An 18,142-nucleotide genomic window follows, 5' to 3' on the forward strand; every position below is an offset into this window, starting at 1 on the left:
TACAGGGGCTATTTCTAGGGAGTTGAGTTTGTTCGACGGTCTTGGTTTAAGAGTTCTAAACAACAAGAACAACTCCCTAGATCTGATAGGTTCCAGAAACCCTGTTAAATTTAAAATATGGAACAAAAAAAAAGAACCTATCAGGCCGGCTTCGTGGGTTCTCTGTACGGTCAGTTGCCTCAGTCACACTCACTCACTCAGTAGTAAAACACCTTAATTTAATTTAAATAGGGTGTTTATTAAAGTCTTCATACTCAATAGCTTAATTTATCAGAAACAAGGAGTTAAATCTACATGGTAAGTAAATATAAGTAAATATACAAGATGGTCTTAAAAAGGTAAACAAAAATAAATAAAAGATATATATATATATATACAAGTTTATAACCCAAAGGTAGATACCTGAATTCGTCAGTGATCACTTCGGAAGCATTACATAATAAGGCGTAACATTGAATTGTTTTAATTTAGATAATTATACCATAAATATAGTTACTTAAGTTTTAAATATTAAAATGAGAAAGTGATAATAAATTCATGTTAAATCATACAAAAAAAATCAAAAGAAGAATATGGTTAAGATTAAAAGAATGTGCTTACGGGTCAAGTTCCATGGTGTTCTTCTTTCGGGGGCGAGAGCCCGCGATGGGCAATTTTTCACCACATAGGGCTTACGGCATGATGTGTGTTGACGGGGCTAAGGGCGGCGAAATTATTTTTTAGGCTTCAGGGCGAAATCCTCATCACTGCTGGGTCACGGCTGGCGGTTTACACTGTCATATTTAAGGAGCCCTAAGAGAGATTTCTCAATGGAAACACGGAACACCAAATAAAATGTCACCAACGGTGAAAACTACTTACGAAGTTTCGAGAGGCATCAAACTACTAAAACCCATCCTGCTTCAAAAATATTTCGTTGAAACTGAAGAAACACTAATGCATTTTAGTTTTAGATGTTATTTTAACAAAAAAGGTGCTGGCGGAGAGAGATGATAATAGATTTATTTCAAACCTCTCTCCGTCACAGCGGGCAGCACGGTTCACTCTTGACGGACGCAGGAGCTGGAAAGACCCCCAGATGCATCGCGGAACTGCTTAAGTAGTAGTCCAAAAGACGTCTGGGCGCAAGACCGGAGATTGAGGAACTTCACTCGTTACTTTATGGGTTTAGCCGCTATGGGCCCAACCAAAACCCATACATAGGTCACTAATAAGCAAACCATAGAGTGCCTAGTGGAAAGTACAATTACGGGCCAAATCGTAATAATTCGACACGCGGCGCCACTGGCGTCCGCTTTAGTAAACCGGTTGACCAATTCAATTGCCGTGAAATCTTCTCCATGCACAGCATATTGTAAACAATAACAAAGAATTAAAATGGTGATAATATTGATAGTGGTTTAATGAAAAATATTGGCGAATTCCATTAAGAGTCGAAGGCAATTGTAATTATGGTGGGTGTCTCAGTTTTGAAAGAAAAATTTAGAACAAAGTCATTTTTAAATATTTTAACCAAATGAATAAAAGTTAGGATTCTCCAGATCCCGTCTAAAGCGTAATTAATCCTGCAACATGTTCAAACGCAACCTAATACAAAAATGCGTTTATTTCGAAAACGGTCTATTTTTTGGAGATCAAAGAAGTATATCTTTTTTGACTAGAATTAAATGCTGTTTTATTATTTTCACTCGCGCAAATGTACGTACAGGGAGGTCAAAAAAGTTATGACCATTTTAATCACTCAATGTTGTTGTATGTGGCTCCATCTAGTGATAATGGGAAAATAAATATTATATTCGTGTTCCTGATCCCAAATAATAAGAGTACGCCAAATTTTAGGTTAATCTTTCCAGTGGATTCCAAAATATTTCAATAAATGTTTGGTAAAAAATTAGTTTTAACACCCTGTAGAACGAAAACCAATAACATTTTGCTAAGCGATATTGAGCTCAAACGGTTTATTTTCATGCCAGGTATCCTACATTAACCAATGTCCAATTAATTACGGGACACCCTGTATATATAAGTCGAATCATTCTATCAATTAATTTATTAATCATATATATACAGATCGTGTTATCGTGAGCTACGTATTACCCAAAATAATGGCAACACCGCTTGGTTGCGGCTTGCAGGCGGCGGAATTTTTCGTTTTTATTTTTTGAACCGGGAGTCAGCAGACCTCACTTTGCTGTGTTACTGCACGTTGCATTCATAATTTTTGAGCGTTATTTTCGTGTTTTTTTCACTATGGCTGTTTATACCCCTTCCGAAAGAGTTCAACTAATTAAATGGTTTTATGGAGGCAATTCGGCAGTACAATGTAGAGATTTGTTTTCAGTGACTTTTGAGAATAGACCGATTTCTTGTGCAAAAACGGTTTGAAATGTGGTTACAAATTTTGAGACATGTTTTTGTCTTCAAGATTGTAAAAAATGCCACACAAAATGTCAAGAAACACCTGTTGAAGTGGTCCAGGATATAAAACGGCAGGAAGAAATGGTTTGCAGTACCCTAGAACTTGATTCGACACGGTCCACTAGAAGTGTTGGAGAGGAACTGGGAATAAGCAATAAAACTGTTGCTCCTATCTGGAAAAAATATAGTTACAAATGTTTCAAGTAATCAAAAACTCAGGAAATATTTCCTGAAGACCAGTGGCGAAGAATGGAATTTTGTAAAACCATGATGGAAAAGGCATATGAAAACGAATATTTTTTTTATAACAAAATATTTAAAAATATTTTGTTTTCTGATGAATCTTCTTTTCCATTACATGGCAAACAAAATCCTTCCATTGTTCGTTATTGGTCTCAGGAAAACGAGCACAGAAGTTTTCAGTTTCGTACCCAGTATCCTCAGAAATTCAATGTTTGGGCAGGTATTTTGGGCGACAATGTTCTAGGGCCATTTTTTATTGATGGCACTTTAAACGCCCAAAAGTACCTTGAGTTGCTGCAAAACCAAGTTCTTCCTGCCATTCAAATCCTACCTGATGTAGACAATAAATATCTATAGAGGAAGAGTAGAGATAGACGAAGTTCGTAGAGGCAGCTTTCATTTCACAGAATCAGAGGATCTTCAGCCGGCCAAGCGTCGATATACCCAACATCTGGAAGCCTCTACTCTCAGGACAGTGTAGGATCTAGAGAGAGGGTGTCCTCCCCCCCCAACTATTTTCACGGATGACTTTCCCTTCCACATCGCTGCACACATCTAGTATATAAGCCTATAGAATAGTAGTAACGGTTGGAGATACTTACCAACCGAAACGTCGTGTTACATTAAATAAATAAGACAATGCAAGTTCGACAAGATGTTTTCATCAACATAGATGGTCGCTTAATGTTTGGGCAGAAATATTAGGACATTACGTTATTGGACCGCACTTTTTTAATGGATCTTACAGGTGAAATGTATTCAAGCTTTTTACAAAACGATTTTAATGTCCTTCTACAAACGTTGCCTGACCATGTTCGAGATAGGATTTTGTTTCAGCATGACGGCGCTTCAGCTCATTATAGCCATGCTGTTAGAAATTTTTTAAATGAGCATTTTGATGACCGGTGGATAGGGAGAGGTGGGCCGGTCCCTTGGCCCGCAAGGTCCCTAGATTTGACCAAACTGGATTTTTCTTGTGGGGATATGTAAAGAAAAAAGTCAAATCAAACAACTCCTACCACAAGTGAAAATATGAAAAATAAAATTCGGGAGATTTTCAGTCATGCTAATTATGTTGGAAAAGGTTAATTACTCATTCTGAAAAAGGGTAAACGCTTGCGTACAAAACTTAGGAGGTCATATTGAACACAATTAATAATAATTGTAATTGATCTTTAAAATTTAAAATTAGTGTAACGATGTACATTTATGCCAAAATACGTAAGTACCTACCTAGTATGTAATTTAATTTTGCTGTTTTTTTTTGCAGTTTAGGTGAATAATTGTGTTGGTTAATTTTTCAAGTATGTAATAATAATAATAATAATAATAATAATTGTAGGAAAAGTAATAATTCTAATTCTTCAATAATTTTTTCTAAGCAATCTTGATCAAAACTCAAAGAATACCCGTTTTATGCATAGTATTTTACAGAAAAGTGAAAATATCTCAAAAAGTACTTGGTTTAGCTATAGAACATTTTAAATAAAAAATGAAGGTATTTAAGTGACAAACCTAATTAGATAAAAATATACAGGGTGTTCCATTTGAAAAATTTGAGATATTGCGTATTTAATTAAAAAGTTTTTCTAATATTTAAAAAGTTTGAAAGTTCTTTAAAAACATCCTGTATTAAAAAATTACAAATTACCATAGTCAGCCTAGAGGAGGTACCCTAGACTAACTGTGGTATAATTTTCATAGGCGCAGAATAAATTTTAAGTTAATAATGATTTTTTAAACGAACCCTCTAAAAATTTTAATAAGCGAATCTTGGATTATTCAATTAAATGTAATTGCAAAATTACCAAATTTTCGGTTCAGGTAAAACCAGACACCAGCCACCAGCAAACAATTTGTTATAAGGCTTTGTCAAATCTGACATACAGCCGAATACAAGAAATGTTTTTATTTGAAAACGGAATGGGCTTGGTGGGGAAATAAACTGAAAACATTTCAGATACTGCTCTAAAACTCTTTCCCGCATAATGCCACTTAATTATGGCTATTTTTTCGTCAATTGAATAATTCATACTTGTTTTCAAATATCGACTGTCACTGATTTATTGACACTTTTCCTCACGTCAGTGATAATATTCATTTTATTGAACCCCTTAAAATTTACATGGGTTTTCCTATGTTCTGCTCGGCGACGCACCACCCGGTATATCTCTGGTATCCCACTATGTTTGATAGAAAATGTTGGTATTTCAATTACATTAAAAGACTAATGCGCCTAATTATGCATTATTGCGGTTTTCGATCACAGAAAATAGATCATTGACGGCAACGATACTTTGATTTTTCAATTTTTTTCGATTTTATTAAAATACTCGGATTTTTCTTTTACGTAAGACTTTTGAGACTTGATATAATTACTGGTAATTACATAGGTTTGTAATAACCTTATCAGATATTTTGAGGAATAATTGGAAGATCTTTTAAATTTGGATGTCTTATATTCTTGATAGTTTTTCCACCGTTTATGAATTCTGAATATGAAAATAAATCAAAAAATTCTAAAATTTCTTGAATGTCTGTCTTCTGCTAGAATTATGAGCTCATTTTTCACTGCTCATTGAGATTGTTGACACCATAACATGAATGAAAAAGAAAAACGCAGCTAGTGAGGATGGCGTAATAATTTATTTATTGCAAAAACTGTCTGCTAATGCTCCTCAGCCTTGAGTTGTGGACATTTACCTAAATTAATACTGTTTAAGGAACGTTTAATCTCTAAAATTAGAAGTGTTTCAAGTTTGAATAATTTTCGTAATAAATAACTAAAGGCATTTTATTCAATTAAAGTTTTTTTGGACAATGACACATAATATACTTTAAAGCCTTAAGTGTTTTTGACTTGCATCATAATTCAGATAACTAAAGCAATCATTGAATGTTACTTAAAATATTGCAAGGAAACGCTCTCTCAAATTTTTAAAAGCGCAAATATTAATTTGACTCTAAGAGCCTCAGACTAAATTTCTAGGACTAATAACAGTATATTAAATTTTAAAGAGTCTAAGTCTTCACGAGAAAATTTCATCTAGATGAAATGTTTTCGAGTCAGAATTTCGCTGACTGAACTTACGCATTCCCCAAATTAGTTTCTATTGGTTCCTCAATATTTTGGTAAATCTATGATAAGGTAAAGTATAATTTTTGTGATATTTATTGAAAACTTGGCAGCTAAGATACTTGCAATAGAATTCATGTCATTTTTTTTAAAAAAAATCAGTAAAAATATAAGTTTGTCGTTTATTTTTGTGCCTAAAAACAAAACGTAATATTTTTTGTTTGTTTAATTTTTACCATTTTTTATATCATGAAAACCCGTTATATCTAAATATATAACACCTAAAACTAGAAAAACAATCCCTATTCTAAAAGAATAGTAACAATAGAATATGAATAACCACTTACCTCTCTCTAAGAGAATCAAGCAGCATAAAAATAAATTTTGTAAAGTTAATACTAATATCTAGGACTTTTAAGACTATTTATCTAGCACATTCACTAAGAACTATATTATATTACTTCTAAATAAAATTTTAGAGCCTCTATACTAAAAGATAGCTTGAAAAACATATCAAACTCACCTTCCATTATCTCGACCTACTCCCCATACACGTATGGTATGAATCGGTTGAGTGTTTAAAACTGTGAGATTCTCAGGATCAAATAATTTCAGTGCACCTTCATCCAAATCCATAAACAAGTCTTTACCCTAAATATTGAAAATTTTATTTACATTCAAATGTATCACATTTAAAGCAATTTGCTGAGAAAGATCTTAGTTTATATAGTAAGTTTAAATTGGAAAGAAAATGAAGTATACAAAAATCAGTCAAAAAATATTTAAGTTATTAATAAGCTTATTTCTAATAAAGTATTGAGTTAGTTAGATGTCAATGAAATTAAAAATTAAATATAAATCACGGTTTTTGAGAAAAAAAATTAAAAAAATTAAATATTCCATCTGAGATATGAAGTAAAATGTTACTCCGCGGATTATCGTTCCACTGAAACAAAAGAACGAACATGAGCTTATATGAAAAACGCCGAGTTAGCAAAAAAAAACATCATTTGTTTATTACCCGATTCTTCTCTCTAAAAAAGGTGAATCCATTAAGATTTCCGATGCACTACTAAATACGATCAATTAAAAGAAACACGACTACTAGAAATATTGATTAACTACAATTTATGTCCGATTTATATATTTTAATTGCGCCAATATTCCGAACTAAACTAAAGTGAACTGTCAACCGGCCTCTCAGCGGCGACGCGGCTGCTTATATACTCGGAAAACCCTGGTTGCAGAAGATTCCACGCATCTCCAGAGATGTCGTGCCCGCTTGTGTCTTGTGTTTCAAATATTATTAATATTAAAACTTAAAAATGACTAAAAATATTGCTAATAAATAATCAAGTAACCCACAAAAGGAAACGCTTATTACTGGTACTACGAAGGAATTATGAAGCAACCAAATTTTTTTTTAATTAGGATTCATCTTTGCGCCGTAATTTAAAATATGCATAATAACAAATATGGACGCTAATGTCTTAAAAACTCAATCTGAATCATTTCAGATCGTGTCAAAAAAATAACAGTTCTTTGCACCCTCTGCTTTGCTGTTTTTGTGTGCACTGAATGACCTTGAACTGTCATCAAGGTCGTTCCCGTAATTGTTTACACACGCAAAACTGATTGTAATCGATGAAGATTGCTCAAAAAAAGTTTACTTAGAAGACGTTCACAAATATTTGTTTTGAGAAAAGTGTGCAAAACAATTCGTGAAAGTGCAAATATTTTTAGTTAATGTTTTAAAGTCTGGAGTTAAATCGGTTCGCGGAAACCAACCCAAATATTAATCGAAAATGCTCGGACCGACCAAAAAAAAAAAACTGAAGCTGATGATTCACAGTCGGTTTAAAACAGCATCAAACATTCCTGCCGAAATCAACAAAACCCTGCCTAACCCAATTTCGGTGAATTCTATCAAACGTCATTTGCCAGAAAAGAAATATTTTGGTCGCGTTGCTTTGAAAACACCACCTCTACGACTACGAAACAGGGGAAACAGATTATTAGAAACAGATTAGGGAAGATCTGTGTTATGGACTGTATGGATGAATGAATGTATCTGTGGAACTGTGGATCAAGCAAAGTTCCAGATTTCTGGATTTAGGCGGCGCCAGTATGTTTGTCAATTTAGTTATTGTTTGTAAATAAAAATGAACGTATTGCGCCAACAATTAAACATGGCGGAGGCTTCGTGAAAATCAAAGGAATAACGCAGAAGGAACACTATAACAATATTCTTTAACGATGTGCCATTCCATCTGGCGTTTTTGAAGGGCAAGTGATTTATTTTGTAAGAAAACAATGATCTTAAGTCCATCTCCCATATCTGCATAAACTATATAAATCTTGTTATCGTGAGCTACGTATTACCCAAAATAATGGCAACACCGCTTGGTTACGGCTTGCAGGGGGTGGAATTTTTCGTTTTTATTTTTTGAACCGGGAGTCAGCAGACCTCACTTTGCTGTGTTACTGCACGTTGCATTAATAATTTTTGAGCGTTATTTTCGTGTTTTATTCACTATGGCTGTTTATACCCCTTTCGAAAGAGTTCAACTAATTAAATGGTTTTATGGAGGCAATTCGGCAGTACAATGCAGAGATTTGTTTTCAGTGACATTTGAGAATAGACCGATTTCTTGTCCAAAAACGGTTTTAAATATGGTTACAAATTTTAAGACATCTTTTTGTCTTCAAGATTGTAAAAAATGCCACACAAAATGTCAAGAACCACCTGCTGAAGTGGTCCAGGATATAGAACGGCGGGAAGAAATGGTTTGCAGTACCCTAGAACTTGATTCGACACGGTCCACTAGAAGTGTTGGAGAGGAACTGGGACTGAGCAATAAAACTGTTGGTCGTATCTGGAAAAAATATGGGTACAAATGTTTCAAGTATTCAAAAACTTAGGAAATATTTCCTGAAGACCAGTGGCAAAGAATGGAATTTTGTGAAACCATGATGGAAAAGGCAAATGAAAACGAATATTTTTTAAAAAATATTTTGTTTTCTGATGAATCTTCTTTTCCATTACATGGCAAACACAATCCTTCCATTGTTGGTTATTGGTCTCAGGAAAACGAGCACAGAAGTTTTCAGTTTCGTACCCAGTATCCTCAGAAATTGAATGTTTGGGCAGGTATTTTGGGCGACAATGTTATAGGGCCATTTTTTATTGATGGCACTTTAAACGCCCAAAAGTACCTTGAGTTACTGTAAAACCAAATTCTTCCTGCCATTCAAATCCTATCTGATGTAGACCTGGGATCGGTTTATTTTCAGCAAGATGGCTGTCCTGCTCATAACGCGGCTAGGGTAAAAGATTTTTTATCAAATACTTTTCCTAACCGCCTTATTAGTGGGACTGGCGATATTAAATGGCCTCCTAGATCTCCAGATTTGTCTCCAAATGACTTTTATCTGTGGGGTTACCTTAAGCAGACCATTTACAATCATGAATTTAGTAGGCGAACAAATTTAGAGGAGTTGCGAAATAAAATTGTCGAAGGTGCCAATTCCATTTTACCTGAAACTCTTTTGAAGGTGCGAAATAGCTTTTACGATAGGTTAAGTTTTTGTTTAGCGAAAGAAGGCGGTTTATTTAAGCCTTTTATTTAAAAAATGATATGTTGTTAAGTTTGTTTATTAGTTTAGTGAGTTTTGTTTCTGATTTTTTATTATATTTTTATCAGAGTTGATATTTTATTTTTTATTAGAATAACGCTTTAATTTTCATTATGCAAAACACAGCATATTAAACATTTTAAGATTACAATTCTATGCGGGTTTTACACATTGTCATGCCTGTAAAACCCGCATTAGAATAAATATTTTAAAAATGCCTGGATTTTCGCGTAATATTTTGGGACATTTTGTCGCCGAACGACGTAGTTCCCACGAAAGTCAGATGTTTACTAATTCCGTCCTCGGGCCGGCCGGGGTGGTGCTCTGTCACAGGCCCTCGTACACGCGCGACGTTTCAAAATTTCGCCTCTATGCGGTTTCCTATAAGTAACGAACGAAAACACGATCTGTATATGCCAAGGATGAGAAAGGTGTGCTTAAAATCAAGGATTGATCTCCGCAATCTCCTGACTTCTCTCTATAGAATTATTATGGGAGGAGCTAGATCGGGACTGATCAGTAAAAAACAGTTGCACTCAGTCTGAAAGTTTCAAAAAATATATTCAGGGTGGGCCAATCCAAACGAAACATGGCTGAAATTTCATATAACGCTTGTTAAAAAAAAACACTCGGACCCGATTTTTATTTTAAGCGGGGTGAGCTTCAACCCTAAAATCTTAAATAGGATTGAGGGTCAAGTTGTACCTTATTTTAAAGGTAATTGAGTTCTCCTTTCAATGAATTTTTTAAAACTTTATGCAGCCTTCTCGAAAAAAGATTAAAACCCGTTAATTTTTATGATGATTATATGAGAGTAGTCTATTGTGCTTTATTTTTAACTTTGTCGCTAACCTCACGTAGAGGTAAACTTTATCCCTTACATCAAGATGGGGTTAAACTTCATGTGATATCTCAATTCTCTTTTCCACAAATCCAACATCACCCTATACAAAAATAAATGTTTTCTAGATTTACGGCTTACTTAGTTTATCATTTAAAAGAAAAAGTAATAATTTCTGCTGTATATACCAATTTGCGTTTTTTTTTCTTCCTTAGAAATTCTGAGCATTCACATTTAGCTTATTTATTTCAATTTAGATCTGGAAGTGTGTGCCTAAATTTTATTTAATTTTAAAATTAAATTAAATTTTATCCAACTAATAATAATTTTAAATTTTTATCAACTGCAGAACGAGTATCGCTGATTAGTAATACGAAGTTTTGTATTACGAAAATCGTAGATGCGCAGTAATGTTGCAGCTCAGATATTTATACAAATGAATCCGGATAAACATGTTCACCAGAAATACATAATTGAGGTACTGGCAAAGTTTAAGGAGACAGGGTTTCAGTTGCAAAACCGAAAAACCAATCGCTTCAAATCGACGGATAGTTGGAAACGAACCTATAGAAATTGCTATTTTGGGCCACCAATTTGGTATGTAGGGTACATTAAGCATCATTGTATGGTATATTTCGTACGGGAATTCGCAGAATTTTAACGGTACATAAATTTTATCGCTACAAAATTCATCGAATTGTACAACAATTGAACAAAGATGATTTTGACAGACGTTTGGAATTTTCCGAGATTATGACCGAATAAATCATAAATAATCCAGATTTAGTCTTTGTTTTTCCGATGAGTATTCGTTTTTTCTAAACGGAACTGTTAACCGTCACAATTGTCGATACTGGACTGACGAAAATCCACATCTAGTCCATTAGGTTCACACTCAACATCTTGAGAATTTATGGCGATTGTTTAATTGGTTATTTTTTTTTGTCCAAAGAAATCATAATGGAGAACTGTATCTTTAATTATTGAAAGACGCGAGGGATACTGCAGAAATGGATACTTGATACATGGATACTTGACAGAAACGTTAGAAAATAATAACTGCATTGCCGAAAAATTAAGATTCCTTATTATACTGTTGATGTGCGAGAATATTTAAATCGGACGTATCCTAGTAGATGGATCGGCCGAAAAGCACCAATAGAGCAGCCTGCAAAATCACCTGACTTGACATCCCTAGATTTTTTCTATCGAGTCAGTTAAAAAGCAAAATGTATAAAACTCCAAAGCCAGAGTCAAACAAATCGTAAATAGAGACTGCGACTAATTTTTAGGCATTTCTATTGATTCTGCCTTAAAGTTTAATTTCCATATTGCGACGCTTAGAAAGAGGTTGGCGTCCGCCTATTATGCCATAAGACGCAGTGAACTAAATGGAGATTTGGCAAAAAATGTTTATTTTGCATTAGTTGAGTCACATCTGAGATATGGTATCCAGTTTTGGGGTTTTACAAGTTTGTATCTCTTGCAATCGGTTTTTGTTTTCCAGAAGCGGGCTCTAAGATTTTTATGTGGGGCAGGTTTTGAAGGAAAACAACCACTGTAAGCCACTTTTTATTCGAGAACGAATACTAACATTAACCTGTATTTTTATTTTATTGACTTTGGAGTTGGTTTGTAAGAAGTTTGTAAGGAGTTACTAAGTCTCACACGCCTCTACAATAGAAAAAAATTGTAATGATTAGCGGTTAGTAAGTTAGTTAAGACATTTTTTGAGTAAAGCATATTATGGCTTGGATGAATTTTATGAGGACTAGAGATGACTGTGATGAAATACTTGTTTTGTTGTCTGTGGCGTTTATGTATTGTATTGAGTAATTTATTGCCCACAAATATGTTTTCTTAATTTATCATTATCATAACAAAATTTACATTTTGTGTCTTTTTTTCTCTTTTTTTTTCCGGTCTTATTACAAAGGTAGAAAATATTTCTTTATTTTGTTGTTGGACCCATTGAAAAGAGAATTTGATGACCATTAAATTGAGGTATCACATAAAGTTAAACCTTATTTTAATTTAAGGGATGAAGCTTACCCCTGCATGAGATTATTGACGAAATTATTTTGAAAATAAAGCACAAAAAACTTCTTTGATAAAAAACTTAACGGTTTTAAAGTTTTTTCAAAACGCAATAAATCGTTTGATACAGAGAAATCGTTTTTTATTATTATTTCTTCCCCATTTATCAAAAATGGCTGCATACAAATTAATAATATATGTGTTATTAAAATTATTAAGGACAAAAAAAAACGTGGACATCTAATTATTTAAAACCTACAAAGAACCAATTCTTAAGAGTTACAATCTATACGACTACGAGTATATTAGGTTATATTTACACAGAGTGGTCCAGTTTAAACCTCATTAATTAATACGTGATAGATAATTTAAAAAGAAATAGACATTCATTATAAAATTTTTCTCAGAAATGTTTAATAACAAAGAAACAGGGTGTTAAAGCTAAGAATAATTATTTGTTTATTTATCATAACTTTTAAACTACTAGCTCAATTTTAATTAAATTTCACAATTCACATGCAGGTTATTGTACTAATTTAAAAAAAATTGCCAGTGGCGTAACATACGGAGGAACTCTTTTTTTGCCTCAAATCTGCGCGGTGATAAAATATTTTTTTATAAGTCAATTGTTAGATTTTTTATTTAATTTGAAAAAAACGTTACTCTTGCACAATTATGATTTAAGGCACTGTTTTTAAAATATCCTAATTTAAATGTTCAGAAATACCTGCTAAAATGTTGTAAAAATTTATAAAAAAAGGAAATCGGGCTTGGTTATAGTTGAATATAAGAATATAAGTTGAATATAAAAGATGATCAAAAGTTACCTTAAGTCATTATTTCATTTGACAGGTTTAATTTAAGATTAAAACCTAATTTTCTTTTTTTTTTCAACGTTTTTGCAGCATTTTAACTGACGTTTCTGTACAATTAAACTAAAATATTTTAAAAACAGTGCCTTAAATCAAAATTTTGCACGAGTAACTTTTTTTTTCAAATTAAATGAAAAATCTAACAATTGACTTCTTATAAAAAAATATTTTATCACCTCGCAGATTTCAGGCAAAAACGGACCAGGTTCCTCCGTATGTTACGCCCCTGGCATTTTTTTTTAAGTTGGCTTTATCAGTAATTAAATCAAAGGAGAACAACACAAAGCCTCGGTCTCAAAAATTCTTTAATTTGGTAAAATGGTGACGCGTGTTTCGCTCCTAAGAGCATCATCAGACTTAAAAAATAATGTAGATGTTAGATGTACTTACATCGCCCCACCTTCCCACGACATCCAATAAATCATTTTTTCCTAACGATAAATCCACTATACATTTATTTACAGCTTTGCTACTTCTCTCAGGTGTCAGATCTTCTTCCGCTATTTCCACCCACCCTAACGACCGCACGGCAAACCTTATCGGTTTCTCTTTTTTCTCTTGATCAGGCCTCGACGGAAAGCTTCGCCGCCTAAAAAGCGGATAATACTTCTAGAAATATACTTTATATTGGGTAAATATTATGCCCATAAAACTTCCCTAAGGGAACACAAAAATACTGATGTAACATCAGTTTCGGACTTACTTTAAAGCTAATTCTTCTTTTCTTTTCCTATCGTCGTCTTCTAAATTTAAACCTGAACTAGTGTTACTTCTAGTGACAGTCATACTTGATTCAAATGATGATATGAAGTCACTTTCTTTGAAATTTAACTTTGAATCAGATTTTTCGTTTTCTGAATCGAATAAAGGCATCTCGCGTTGGATAGTTCCGCTTTTTATATGCCAATAGTAAGGACCATCAGTGTCTGGAAAGAGTATAAAATAGGTTTATAACCGAAGTAGATATCGATAAAAACGGAAAAGTTTGTTTTAAGAATTATGACATTGACATATTTTAATAATAATAATTTGTAATATTTTAAGTTTATTTTTTTAATGTTAATAAAAATTTAAGAGTTTAAAAATCTTCTACCAACAAAAACAATTATTTTCTAAACTTAACTTATTATACAAATTATTAAAAAAAAATAGTATGATACAAAAAGCCTTCGATTTTGCAAAAGAAATAATAATGTTTATTTTCAAATGCAATACAACATTACTAAATAACTAATCTTATATCGCCATCTGATTTTGAGATCACAAAGAATGATCATAAAATATTTTTTTATATGTAATTAGATGAATGACGCCAGAAAATATTCCAAACACATGATAAAAGTTTCACAAAAAAAAGTGCTGTGTTTTTCAATAAATGGGAAATCTATAATAAATAAAGGCTGTCTATAATCTGTAAATTTTAATTTAACAACTTAGCCTCTGCTTATAATATTCGTAGTCTGAACACAATGAACTTGACGTAAAAAGGGGAAGAAATGTTTAGTTTGCTGTTTGCTCCAGTTTGATGTAAAGTACTATCGTCCAAGATCCAAATTTGTCAATTATCTAGACGAATTTTATGTGATTTTATAACTTAACATAATAGCTATTTATGTAACAAGTGAGTAAAATAATTCTTTTTTATTAATGGGAAAATTACACAATTATACACGTGTAACTAGTGATGTAAAATTCTCGAGCACGTAATTTAAAAGAATGTTCCCTGAGCACGAACGAGCATGAACGAGAATAAACAAGCATAAACGAAAAAAACCTGAGAATTTATGTTTGGGATGTGGTGAAGTATTCAAAAACTTATTTTTCATGATTTTTTCTCGAAATGCTCAAAATTCTCAAAATGCCTAGAAAAATGTTCAATATTCTCCTAATGCTTTGTAAAATACCGACACTGAATTATTGTTCTAACTTTATAAAAACCTTAACATCATAAAATTCATAAATTCGGATAGAATTAACTAAATTCATTAAAGAATATACAAGAATTTATGTTACCGGTCAGGTTTGATATTATATTCTTGAAAACTGAGCATAGTTTGTGTGCTATGCTATGTGAATACAAATACAAAGTAGGTAAAGTAACATGAAAATAACATGAGAAACGTTTTATAAGTGAAGAAATAAAAAGTAACTCGACAAAAAGCTTTATATAAAAAAATAAACTGCCATCTGCAATAAACCAAAAATACATTTTTAACCTAACTCAGGTACTCTAATTGTGGATCAATATCAAGATCAAGAGTAGTCAAGCCCATCGAAACTTTCTGGCCCAATGCTACTATGGGAATCGAAATCGTGAACACTGTAGGCCCCGCTCTCTTCGTCATCGGACTCATCAGTCTCTAAACTCTCGTTTTGTTAAACGCAACTCAAAATGAACAAAAAATGCATAAATAACATGCAAAAACTACAGTCGGCATTGCTACAAAAGAGACCGGCCGTAATTTTCGGGGAACCGCCGCTGTCGGCGCCGCTTTGTCTTTGTGATTGATGCTGTTGCCGACGCCGACAGAAGTTTTTGTAAATAAAGCGCGCCAAGTACGGAATCGTGCTGAAAATTCTCTGGCGAACGTTTGCGCACGAGAGAACGATCTATCTTGCGCGCACGAACGATTTATCGGGCGCGAACGTGCGCGAATATTCGCCATAGCACGAAGGGAACGTTCCTTCATTTACATCACTACGTGTAACATACACAATTTTTTCTACTACCGAAGAAAACATAAAAAAATTAAAAATGCCAAATGATTTTACGCACTTAAAGGACTTTACGGTAAAAAACCTTAAAACACTTTTTGAAAATTGTAAATAAAATGTCAAATAAACGTCAAATTAATTTTTACGTACTAGTGCGTAAAAACTGAAACCTTGCACACCCTGGGACACACTTCCTGAGTAAACTGAGTACTTTACGCACGACAGTAGAAAAACACTTTTTTTGTAACATTTTATAATTATTTACTTTTATGTTCTTATGTTCCTGTCCTTCACATCAAATTTGCAGAGAAACGAGGGCAATTTTACCTTTCATTAAACTTGAATGCCCCACATGAATAAAATCAATTTTATATACTAAAATAGACTGATATTGGCCTTTCCCATTAGAAATACATAAGCTGTTATAAACTCACTAGCTTTGCCGGTTCATATTATTAAGGAAAAATTTTATTTTTTAAAAAATTGTTAGTATTTTAAAAATACAAATAGTATTTTAAAATTTTGTATCACTGGCCCAATTTTTTACGGATTAGCGATTGTATTAGAGAGTTAATTAATTTTTTTCTTTTATTAAAATATTAAATACTATTACTCTCCCTGCAAACTAAAAAAAAGTCTAATTTTCTTAGTCTTCTTTTTTAATGGCCTAATTTTTATTTTTATTTTTATTTTAAATCCTAACATGATATTTTAAATGTTAATCAATAACGTTACCTTAAAGCTTGAAAGGCAGTCGGAACCTTTAAGATTATGGATTTTTTAGAAGACGTTTTGCTACCTAAAATAAACTTAAGATATAAATTATTAAAATAATAAAGCTAAAACTATGTTTAGTTAGAATTAGTTTCTGTTAAACCTATTAAAACCTTTTTAATTTTTTTTTTGTGCCAGTTACTAGGAACCCTACTTCATCTAATTGAATTATAACAAAAACCTAAGAAAATAGAACAATCAAAAGATTTAGCAAAACCCTGAATATCTTTGACATTTACCAATAAACAGAAGAAGCAAACTTCTATACTGAAGAATACGCAGATAACACAATGCTCATACAGCTGGTGTATATAAAGTTTGAAGAAGTCAGGGGCAATCACCCACTAGAAGCACTCTAGGTTCACACAGCGCTATAAACAAAAAAGATATGATGTCTTAAAAGTCAAGGCGGAAATAATCGATTGGACGATAAGAAGTCTTTAGAGCTCTTCAAATGAAAACCTTTAAACCAAAGAGAATCTATGAGGCAGAACTAGATTTATGCTTACGTGGATGTATTAGCAAAATTAAGGAAGTAGAACCAGGGAAAGGCACTTAAATTCTAAATATCCAGTATGATATTACTTCCAATCGGGTTTGTTTAAGATATACAGGGTGTTACTTAAAGGTATGTCATAATTTAAAAGGGACATTCCTGGACCGATTTTAAGTCAAAAAGTTCATATAAACATGGGTCCTAAAATGATTAGTTTTTAAGATACAGGGTGTTAAAGTTTTATTTTTTCGTTTTTAATAAATTTTTAAAGTATGGTTTAAAATATTGAACTGAATTTTGGCACAGGATATTATGCCATAAAAACACATTTTTTAGATGTTCTACTTTTTTTTAGCAACCAGTGGCGTAGCTATGATAAATTTTTAATACAATTTTACAAAAAAAATACTACGCCATTGACTTACGAAAAAAATTATGATTTTATCTTAATTATTAATCAATTATAAACAAAAAATTCCTCCATGACTTTTGCCGTAAATCTTACCGTTTGGGTGTAATCGTTAATTAAAAAAACGTCTTTTATGCATAAAATGCATCTTTAAAAATTATGGTAATAAATCAAGTTAGCTTTGCTCGTTGCCAGAAATTGTTTTTTGTTGTTTTAAACATTATGACACTTGCGTTAGTGATTATTCTTGACAGTTTGTTTTTAGTACCCTTTGGATCTTAAAACGTGAATTGTACTAGTTAAAAAATGGTAGATTATTCTAATTTGGAAATGACGCAAATGCATTTCCTTTATGGACTTGCCAATGGTAATGCTATGGAGGTGCGGCGTTTGTATCAAGAAAGGTATCCTAATCGCGCTGTCCCAGATAGAAAAAAATGTATAAACATTCATCGTCGTCTTGCTGAATCTGGGAGTTTTAAGGCTAATTCTGCCGAGGGCAGGCCCCGTACAGTTAGGACACCAGCAGTTGAAGAGGCTGTCCTACATGCAGCCGAAGAGGATCCGACCACAAGTACACGAAAAATTGGTATGGTATTGAACATCTGCTACAAGACGGTATGGG

General features: G+C 32.8%; 1 protein-coding gene across 6 annotated transcripts in view; it reads right to left on the reverse strand.

The window, feature by feature from the left end:
* LOC126744651 (protein Fe65 homolog) overlaps positions 1-18,142 on the reverse strand; it is a 148,752-nt gene that overhangs the window by 23,276 nt on the left and 107,334 nt on the right. For all 6 annotated transcript variants that reach the window (XM_050452165.1, XM_050452161.1, XM_050452164.1 and 3 more), the window contains 3 exons: positions 13,827-14,049; positions 13,514-13,712; positions 6,261-6,388 (listed from right to left, as the gene is read on the reverse strand). In XM_050452165.1, the coding sequence (XP_050308122.1) occupies positions 6,261-6,388; positions 13,514-13,712; positions 13,827-14,049 (550 nt within the window). The remainder of the gene's footprint in view (positions 1-6,260; positions 6,389-13,513; positions 13,713-13,826; positions 14,050-18,142) is intronic.

Source organism: Anthonomus grandis, chromosome 14 (assembly GCF_022605725.1).
Source record: "Anthonomus grandis grandis chromosome 14, icAntGran1.3, whole genome shotgun sequence".
Taxonomy (NCBI): Eukaryota; Metazoa; Arthropoda; class Insecta; order Coleoptera; family Curculionidae; genus Anthonomus; species Anthonomus grandis.